Here is a 10764-nt window from a genome sequence, read left to right as displayed (position 1 = left end):
TGCTGCTGCCACTTCCACACAATAGACACAATAGAAAAGCTAGACTTCACTGACATTTTCAGGACACCATATCCAAAAAAATCAGGATATACATTCTTCTCAGGTGCACATGGAACATTTTCAAGGATCAATCACATAAGGGGCACAAAACTAACCTCAACAAATTTAAGAGTACAGAAATTATTTCAAGTAACTTCTCTGACCAGAAATTGATAGAACATTGTAAATCAAGTATAATAGAAAAAATAAAAATCTTAATAAAAATTTAAAAAGCAAAACGTATCCAGAGTTCCCATTGTGGTGCAGCAGAAATGAATCCAACTAGGAACCATGAGGTTGTGGGTTCCATCACTGGCCTCGCTCAGTGGGTTAAGGATGCGGCATTGCCGTGAGCTGTGGTGTAGTTTGCAGATGTGGCTTGGATCTGGCATTGCTGTGGCTGTGGCTTAGGCCAGCGGCAACAGCTCCAATTAGACCCCTAGCCTGGGAACATCCATATGCCACGGGTGCGGCCCTAAAAAGACAAAAAAAAAAAAAAAAAAAAAAAAAAGTGCATCCTTTCAATCCAATGGCAGGAAATGAAAGGTATTTTAACTAAGAAAACATGAGGCTGGTGAGAATTGTACTGTCTATGGTCTGAAATTAAGAAAGAAATATGTTAGGGAAAAAACATAGGAACAATGAAAGCAAAATGGAACTCAAGATAGGAGTTCCCCAAGGAATATTCTCTTAATACAGCAGATATAGGAAGGGATCTTGTTTATTCTTACAATAATCCTCTCAAACCCAGGGGACAAGCTCTCTCAGGCTTTCCATGTCTAGAGATCTGTGGACTACAAAAGACAGGCAGAATTTGAGAAAGAAATAGCTTGGTAAGATGATGAGCTTATGCTGCAAACCCAATACAAGCTATCACCTCAAATATTTTTCTACTATTTACTTTACAAATATTTTTCCCTTTATTTTTCACGAGTATAAACCTGAAAAGATTTCATAGCTGTGAATTTGAACACTCAAATCAGGTATGAGAATGAAAACAGGAGACAAGCTGAGAAGTTACTCCTATTCTCTGTCATCTTCCTAGTATTGAAGCTAAATGCCCAGCATTTAGAGCTGCTTTTCTATCTTAGGATGGACTCCTCATTGTGTTTATGGATTAGGAAAATGCTTTACTGCCTACATTTTTATTGCCATTTCTCTATATATTCTCCAAATATGTAATCTCACAATGTTCACACTTCAGTGAAGTAAATGATTTAGTACAGGAAATGTGATTGCTATTTTCTTTAAAGGGTAGGAAATTTTTCCCCAAGTGATTTTTGATACAATATTGTTTTGTGGGTCAGAGAACAAAATATGTATCTTAAGCATTTATATGTTAAACAGGAGTAATAAATTTTTTAAAATATACAAAATATAAGTGGCCATCAAAGAAAGCTACTCTGAATTCCTTGAAGCCAGACTTTTATAGAAGTGGATTAAAATTTAACTAGTTTCTCAAATTTTTCTCTAGTTATCTATATAGCCTAGACTCCCATGGGATCCCTAGTAATGTTCCCTAATTCATATTTTTATTCTAGTCACATTAAATATTTTTCTTCTCCTTTCAGAGATTTCCCAAATTTTGAATCATTCCCTTTGTATAGGAAGCACACTAATGTCTGCGTATCTATTCGAATTTTCTTACAGCTTTATTTTTCTGAACTTGTCTCTTCTTAAGTAAAAACCCTTCAGATGGATTCCTACTAGGTCAAGAGATAGCGGTGTAGTGGAGTAGTTTAAAATTTACCTTCTGTTACAGCTGACTTAGGATAAGAAAAGGCAACTTGTATCAGAAAGTACAAGTTCGCAGTCACATCAGATGGTAGGATGGCAACAGGCTCTGAATCCCTGGGAGAAACAAAAATACTATGATAAATCTAATGAAGAAAAACAGGGAGGTGAGTAACAGTTCATAACCAATATCTAACCTTTGCATTTTATAAGCTAACGGTCCACATCCTGTAAAACCTTTGTGCTGGGACTATTTATAACCAGAATTCTCTCCCTCAAAATGTTGTCCAGGATGGAAAAATCCTCAGCTGGAGGACTCTAATTTCCAGTAGAGATGGTATTCCATATACTCTTCTGTCTTTGCTTTTAAGTGATGCCCAATCAAACATCAGTCACTGAATTTCTTCTCCTCGGAGTGACAGACATCCAAGAACTGCAGCCTTTGCTCTTCGTGCTTTTCCTCGCAATTTACTTGGTCATCGTGGCTGGGAATGGAGCCATCCTGATGGTTGTCATCTCTGAGCCAAGACTCCATTCTCCTATGTATTTCTTCCTGGGAAACCTGTCCTGTCTAGATATCTGCTACTCCACAGTGACGCTGCCAAAGATGCTGGGGAACTTCCTCTCCTCACACAAAGCAATTTCTTTCTGGGGATGCATAAGCCAGCTTCACTTCTTCCACTTCCTGGGCAGCACAGAGGCCCTGTTGTTGGCCGTGATGGCTTTTGACCGCTTTGTGGCTATCTGCAAACCACTTCGTTACACTCTTATCATGAATCCTCAGGTCTGTACTCAAATGGCTGTCACTGTCTGGATCACTGGTTTTTTCCATGCCCTGATGCACTCCATAATGACCTCTCGCTTACACTTCTGTGGTTCCAACCATATCCATCACTTCTTCTGTGATATTAAGCCTTTGCTCAAGCTGGCCTGTGGGAACATTGAGCTTAACCAGTGGCTGCTCAACACTGTTACAGGGACTATGGCGATGGGCCCATTCTTTCTAACACTTCTCTCCTATGGCTACATTATCACCCATCTTTCCTTCAAGACCCATTCTTGTAGCATGCTTCATAAAGCACTGTCCATTTGTGCCTCCCACTTCATGGTAGTTTTTCTTTTCTTTGCTCCTGTTGTTTTCACATATATCTGTACTACCTCAGGTGGCTCCATGGACCAGGACAGGATCATTGCCATTATGTACAGTGTGGTCACTCCTGTATTAAATCCACTCATCTATACTTTGAGGAACAAGCAAGTAAAGGGAGCCTTGAGTAAGCTGGTAAAAAGAAGATTCTGACTTGAACAAATCTAGAGAAGTCTTCTGAGGCACCAAAAAACGGCATTAAGAAACTTTAGATGTTGGAGTTCCTGTCATGGCTCAGTGGTTAACCAACCTAAGACCCATGAGGATGCGGGTTCAATCTCTGGCTTCACTCAGTGGGTTAAGGATCCAGCATTGCCATGACCTGTGGTGTCGGTCACAAGCACAGCTCGGATCTAACATTGCTATGGCTGTGGCATAGGCTGGCAGGTACAGCTCCAATTAGACCCCTAGTCTGGGAACCGCCGTATGCCACGGGTGTGGCCCTAAAAAGACAAAAGACAAAAAAAAAAGAAGGTTGAGATAGGAAATTATATTGGTTCTCAAATCATTTACCATATGTATAACAGAGGGAACTAGATAAAGAAAAAATAAATGGGTCTTAGTCAAGTTGTATTGAACAATGCATTCTTATGTAATAGAAAACTGAACAAATGGAACATCAGCCATGGAACTCCACTGCTGAATTTGTTTTTGAGATATCAGGTGATAAAATTGATTTGTTACATATTCTAATGTGTTCGTCTCTAAATTTACATATGGAAATATGCCTATATTCCCCATGAAGTGTATTATTTTTAAGTCTCTTTATATATATTATCCTTTCAAGTTACTAATTTTAATATATTTTTAAGGATTTTCACTTAGGACTATCATAACAATAAGAAAAATAAATGTTAACTTACATGCTTTAAGAGGAATTTTAACATGTACTTCATGATTTCTTGTGGTCCAAGCATGGAGGTAAAAAAAGTAATTAAAAAAATGACACTGTTACCATAACTTGACTGACATAAAATAACCAGTGGCTCATCTAAAGAGTTCAAGAACCATTATTTACAGATGTGTTTTAGAAGTCCATGTCTTGGCTATTGTGAATAGTGCTGCAGTGAACATAGAGGTGATGTATCTTTTTCAAGGAAAGTTTTGTCTGGATATACGCCCAAGAGTGGGATTGCTGGGTCATATGGTAGTTTTATGTAGAGTTTTCTAAGGTACCTCCATACTGTTCTCCCTAGTGGTTGTACCAGCTTACATTCCCACCAACAGTGCAGGAGGGTTCCCTTTTCTCCACACCCTCTCCAGCATTTGTTATTTGTGGACTTGTTAATGATGGCCACTCTGACTGGTGTGATTTTTATTTGCATTTCTCTGTTAATTAGTGATGTTTAGCATTGTTTCATGTTCTTATTGGCCATCTGTATATCTTCTTTGGACAAATGTCTATTCAGGTCTTTTGCCCATTTTTCTATTGGGTTGTTGGCTTTTTTGCTGTCAAGTTGTATAAGTTGTTTGTATATTTTAGAGATTAAGCCCTTGTCAGTTGCATCATTTGACACTATTTTCCCCCATTCTGTAAGTTGTCTTTTTGTTTTCTTTTTGGTTTCCTTTGCTGTGCTATAGCTTGTCAGTTTGATTAGGTCCCTTCGGTTTAATTTTTGTCTTTATTTCTGTTTCCTTGGGGTAATGACCTAAGAAAACATTTTTACAGTTGATGTCAGGGAATGTTTTGCCTATGTTCTCTTCCAGGAGTTTGATGGTGTCTTGTCTTATATTTAAGTCTTCAAGCCATTTTGGGTTTATTTTCATGTGTGGTGGGAGGGTGTGTTCTAGTTTTATTGATTTGCATGTGGCTGTCCAGGTTTCCCAGCAATACTTGCTGAAAAGACTGTCTTTTCCCCATTTTATGTTCTTGCCTCCTTTGTCAAAGATTAATTGACCATAGGTGTCTGTGTTTATTTTTGGGTCCTCTATTGTGTTCCATTGGTCTGTATGTCTCTTTTGGTACCAGTACCCACACTGTCTTGATCACTGTGGCTCTGTAATATTGCCTGAAGTCTGGGAGAGAGATGCCTCCTGCTTGGATTTGTTCCTCAGGATTACTTTGGCAATTCTGGGTCTTTTGTGGTTCTATATAAATTTTTGGATTGTTTGTTCTAGTTCTGTGAAAAATGTCATGGATAATTTGACAGGGATTGCATTGCATCTGTAGATTGCTTTGGGTAGTATGGCCATTTTTACAACATTAATTTTTCCAACCCAGGAGTATGGAATAGCTTTCCATTTCTTTACATCTTCTTTAATTTCCTTGACTAATATTTTATAGTTCTCAGTATATAAGTATTTTACCTCCTTGGTCAGGTTTATTCCCAGGTATTTGATGTTTTGGGGTGCGATTTTAAAAGGTATTGTATTTTTGTATTCCTTTTCTAATATTTCATTGTAAGTATACAGAAATGTGACTGATTTCTGAATGCTAATATTATAACCTACTGCTTTGCTGAATTTGCTGATCAGTTCAAATTGTTTTGGGGTTGAGTACTTAGGGTTTTCTACAGATAGCATTCACAACAGCCAAGACATGGAAACAACCCAAAGGTCCATTGACAGATGATTGGATTAGGAAGATGTGGTATATATACTATTAAGCCATGAAAAAGAACAAAATAATGCCACTTGCAGCAACATGGATGGAACTAGAGACTCTCATACTGAGTGAAGGAAGTCAGAAGGAGAAAGACAAATACCATATGCTATTACTTATATCTAAATCTAATATAGGGCACAAATGAAACTTTCCACAGAAAAGAAAATCATGGAATTGGAGACTAGACTTGTGGTTGCCAAGGGGGAGGGGGAGGGATGGATTGGGAGCCTGGGGTTAATAGATCCAAACTGTAGCTTTTGGAATGGATTAGCAATGAGATCCTGCTGTGTAGCACTGGGAACTATGTCTAGTTGCTTACAATGGAGCATTATAATGTGAGAAAAAAGAATGTATACATGTATGTTTAACTGGGTCACCATGCTGTATGGTAGGAAAAAAAATGTATTGGGGAAATAAATTTTTTTTATTTTTTTAAGAATTAAAAATTTAAAAAGAAGTCAAATGTTCCAACTGGCAAGGATTATTGTGAAATGTTATTAAAAGTGGAGGGAGATTTTTAAAAAAATCTCAGGAATACCTTCTATCCTACTTGTGGTTTATTTTATTTTTTTTTTATTATTTTCCCACTGTACAGCAAGGGGGTCAGGTCATCCTTAGATGTATACATTGCAGTTACAGTTTTTTCCCCCACCCTTTCTTCTGTTGCGACATGAGTATCTAGACATAGTTCTCAATGCTATTCAGCAGGATCTCCTTATAAATCTATTCTAGGTTGTGTCTGATAAGCCCAAGCTCCCGATCCCTCCCACTCCCTCCCCCTCCCATCAGGCAGCCACAAGTCTCTTCTCCAAGTCCATGATTTTCTTTTCTGAGGAGATGTTCATTTGTGCTGGATATTAGATTCCAGTTATAAGTGATATCATATGGTATTTGTCTTTGTCTTTCTGGCTCATTTCACTCAGGATGAGATTCTCTAGTTCCATCCATGTTGCTGCAAATGGCATGATGTCATCCTTTTTTATGGCTGAGTAGTATTCCATTGTGTATATATACCACATCTTCCAAATCCAATCATCTGTCGATGGACATTTGGGTTGTTTCCATGTCCTGGCTATTGTGAATAGGGCTGCAATGAACATGCGGGTGCATGTGTCTCTTTTAGGTAGAGCTTTGTCCGGATAGATGCCCAAGAGTGGGATTGCGGGGTCATATGGAAGTTCTATGTATAGATTTCTAAGGTATCTCCAAACTGTTCTCCATAGTGGCTGTACCAGTTTACATTCCCACCAGCAGTGCAGGAGGGTTCCCTTTTCTCCACAGCCCCTCCAGCACTTGTTATCTGTGGATTTATTAATGATGGCCATTCTGACTGGTGTGAGGTGGTATCTCATGGTAGTTTTGATTTGCATTTCTCTTATAATCAGCGATGTGGAGCATTTTTTCATGTATTTGTTGGCCATCTGTATATCTTCCTTGGAGAAATGTCTATTCAGGTCTTTTGCCCATTTTTCCATTGATTGATTGGCTTTTTTGCTGTTGAGTTGTATAAGTTGCTTGTATATTCTAGAGATTAAGCCCTTGTCAGTTGCATCATTTGAAACTACTTTCTCCCATTCTGTAAGTTGTCTTTTTGTTTTCTTTTTGGTTTCCTTTGCTGTGCAAAAGCTTTTCAGTTTGATGAGGTCCCATGGGTTTATTTTTGCTCTAATTTCTATTGCTTTGGGAGACGGACCTGAGAAAATATTCATGATGTTGATGTCAGAGAGTGTTTTGCCTATGTTTTCTTCTAGGAGTTTGATGGTGTCCTGTCGTATATTTAAGTCTTTCAGCCATTTGGAGTTTATTTTTGTGCATGGTGTGAGGGTGTGTTCTAGTTTCATTGCTCTGCATGCAGCTGTCCAGGTTTCCCAGCAATGCTTGCTGAATAGACTTTCCTTTTCCCATTTGATATTCCTGCCTCCCTTGTCAAAGATTAATTGACCATAGGTGTCAGGGTTTATTTCCGGATCCTCTATCCTGTTCCATTGGTCTGTCTGTCTGTTTTGATACCAGTACCACACTGTTTTGATGACTGTGGCTTTGTAGTATTTCTTGAAGTCTGGGAGAGTTATGCCTCCTGCTTGGTTTTTGTTTCTCAGGATTGCTTTGGCGATTCTGGGTCTTTTGTGGTTCCATATAAATGTTTGGATTGTTTGTTCTAGTTCTGTGAAAAATGTCATGGGTAATTTGATAGGGATTGCATTGAATCTGTAGATTGCTTTGGGTAGGATGGCCATTTTCACAATATTGATTTTTCCAATCCAGGAACATGGAATATCTTTCCATTTCTTTACATCTTCTTTGATCTCTTTGATTAAGGTTTTATAGTTCTCGGCATATAGGTCCTATACCTCTTTGGTCAGGTGTATTCCGAGGTACTTGATTTTGTGAGGTACAATTTTAAAAGGTATCATTTTGTTGTATTCTTTTTCTAATGTTTCATTGCTGGTATACAGAAATGCAACTGACTTCTGAATGTTAATCTTATATCCTGCCACTTTGCTGAATTTATTAATCAGTTCAAGGAGTTTTGGGGTTGAGTCCTTTGGGTTTTCTAGGTATAGTATCATATCATCTGCATACAGTCACTCATATCAGACAAAATAGACTTTAAAACAAAAGGCATAAAGAAAGACAAAGAAGGACACTATTTAATGATTAAGGGATCCATCCAAGGAGAGGATGTTACTATTGTCAACATATATGCCCCAAATACAGGAGCACCCAGATACACACAACAAATATTAACAGACATAAAGGAAGATATTGATGAGAATACAATCATAGTAGGAGACCTAAATACCCCCCTCACATCAATGGACAGATCCTCTAGACAGAAAACCAATAAAGCAACAGAGATCCTAAAGGAAACAATAGGAAAGTTAGACTTCATTGATATCTTCAGGACACTACATCCAAAAAAAGCAGAATACACATTCTTCTCAAATGCTCATGGAACATTCTCAAGAATTGACCACATATTGGGACACAAAGCGAATCTCAATAAATTTAGGAGCGTAGAAATTATCTCAAGTATCTTCTCTGACCACAATGCCATGAAATTAGAAATCAACCATGGGAAAAGCAAAGAGAAAAAACCTACTCCATGGAGACTCAACAACATGCTACTCAAAAACCAATGGGTCAATGAGGAAATCAAGAAGGAAATTAAAAACTACCTTGAAACAAATGATAATGAAGACACAACCTCTCAAAATCTATGGGATGCTGCAAAAGCAGTGCTCAGAGGGAAATTTATAGCAATCCAGGCCTTTCTCAAAAAAGAAGAAAGATCCCAAATTGACAACTTAACCCTCCACCTAAACGAATTAGAAAAAGAAGAACAAAAAAGTCCTAAAGTCAGCAGAAGGAAGGAAATTATAAAGATCAAAGAAGAAATCAATAAAATAGAGACTCAAAAAACAATAGAGAAAATTAATAAAACCAAGAGCTGGTTCTTTGAAAAGGTGAACAAAATTGACAAACCCCTGGCCAGACTCACTAAAAAGAGGAGAGAAAGAACCCAAATAACCAAAATTATAAATGAAAAAGGAGAAATCACAACGGATACAGCAGAAATACAAAAAACCATAAGAGAATACTATGAACAACTGTATGGCAACAAGTTTGACAATCTGGAAGAAATGGACAATTTTCTAGAATCTTACAGCCTGCCAAAACTGAATCAAGCAGAAACAGACCAACTGAACAGACCGATCACTAGAAATGAAATTGAAGAGGTCATAAAATCACTCCCTACAAATAAAAGTCCAGGACCAGATGGCTTCACAGGTGAATTTTACCAAACATATAAAGAGGAATTGGTGCCCATCCTCCTTAAACTCTTTCAAAAGGTTGAAGAAGGAATACTCCAAAGACATTCTATGAGGCCACCATCACCCTCATTCCAAAACCAGACAGAGATACCACCAAAAAAGAAAACTATCGCCCAATATCATTGATGAATATAGATGCAAAAATTCTCAACAAAATCTTAGCCAACCGAATCCAACAACATATCAAAAAAATTATACACCATGACCAGGTTGGGTTCGTCCCAGGTTCACAAGGATGGTTCAACATACGCAAATCAATCAGCATCATACACCACATTAACAAAAAAAAGGTCAAAAATCATATGATCATCTCAATAGACGCAGAAAAAGCATTTGACAAAGTTCAACATCCATTCATGATCAAGACCCTCGCCAAAGTGGGTATAGAGGGAACATTCCTGAATATAATCAAAGCCATTTATGAGAAACCCACAGCAAATATAATCCTCAATGGGGAAAAACTGAAAGCCTTCTCACTCAAATCTGGAACAAGACAGGGATGCCCACTCTCACCACTGCTCTTCAACATCATTTTGGAAGTCTTAGCCACAGCAATTAGACAAACAAAAGAAATAAAAGGCATCCATATAGGAAGAGAAGAGATCAAACTGTCACTGTATGGTTTATTTTTATTTCTCAGCTAATAGTCATGGAAAGCTTCGACTTACAGAATTTTTTCTACTTTTCTGTTTGGTTTTCCTATTCTAAACTTATTTCACAAACTAAAGTATTAGTTTTATTTTTCATTTCTGTAGGGGGAAAAAAACTAGGTAGGTGACTTGCTAAGGTTATTGCTCATAGGGGAATAAAAAAGAACCAAGATGTTTGGACTCCTGCATCCTAACTTAGGTTTATTCCCATGTGATAGTAATTATATACAAAGAAGCTTGTAAAGCAGTTAAGAAAAATGGAATGAGACAAGAAAGCAAATAAAGAAAAAATCATGCAAGTAATGTCAAATAATATATCTCTACTTCTCTAAATAAAAGAATACTTTTAAAACTTCAAGAAAAAAAGGTATTTGGGGTACAACAGATACACTTTCTGTCTTCCATATTATAGTAGACCATCATGGATGCTGTCCCTGGATTCCAGGCTAATTCCCAGAGTCAAATTTCTACAGAGACTAACTTGTGATGTCCAGAGGGAAGAAACAGAATAAATGTAAAATTAAATGTATCAGCTAGCACATACTAGCAGTAGTAACCGTGGAACTTGATTCTGAGAGTGCTTAGGAGACTGAAGCATAAAGTTGGATTTTATGTTAGAATCCCTTACCTCAGGGACATTGGATTCTTAGGCAAGGACCCAAGGGATGTGGATCTTAAAAGCTTAGATAAGGCAGTGGTCGAGATGATGAGTGTGGAAATGACTGAGTTGCCCTGGCAGAAGGCAGGAGAAGG

At 37.7% G+C, this 10764-nt stretch overlaps 1 protein-coding gene across 1 annotated transcript; it reads left to right on the top strand.

The window, feature by feature from the left end:
* Positions 1–2134: 2134 nt before the first annotated feature.
* LOC110258123 (olfactory receptor 12D2-like) lies at positions 2135–3208 on the top strand. Its single transcript, XM_021081281.1, has one exon. It carries the CDS (start codon positions 2147–2149, stop codon positions 3071–3073), a length of 927 nt encoding a protein of 308 aa, XP_020936940.1. The 5' UTR covers positions 2135–2146; the 3' UTR covers positions 3074–3208.
* The last annotated feature ends 7556 nt before the right edge of the window (positions 3209–10764 follow it).

The sequence above is a fragment of the Sus scrofa genome, unplaced genomic scaffold (genome assembly GCF_000003025.6).
Source record: "Sus scrofa isolate TJ Tabasco breed Duroc unplaced genomic scaffold, Sscrofa11.1 Contig127, whole genome shotgun sequence".
Classification (NCBI taxonomy): Eukaryota; Metazoa; Chordata; class Mammalia; order Artiodactyla; family Suidae; genus Sus; species Sus scrofa.
The sequence above is the reverse complement of the archived record's forward strand: the minus strand, read 5'-3'. Positions and strand labels throughout refer to the sequence as shown.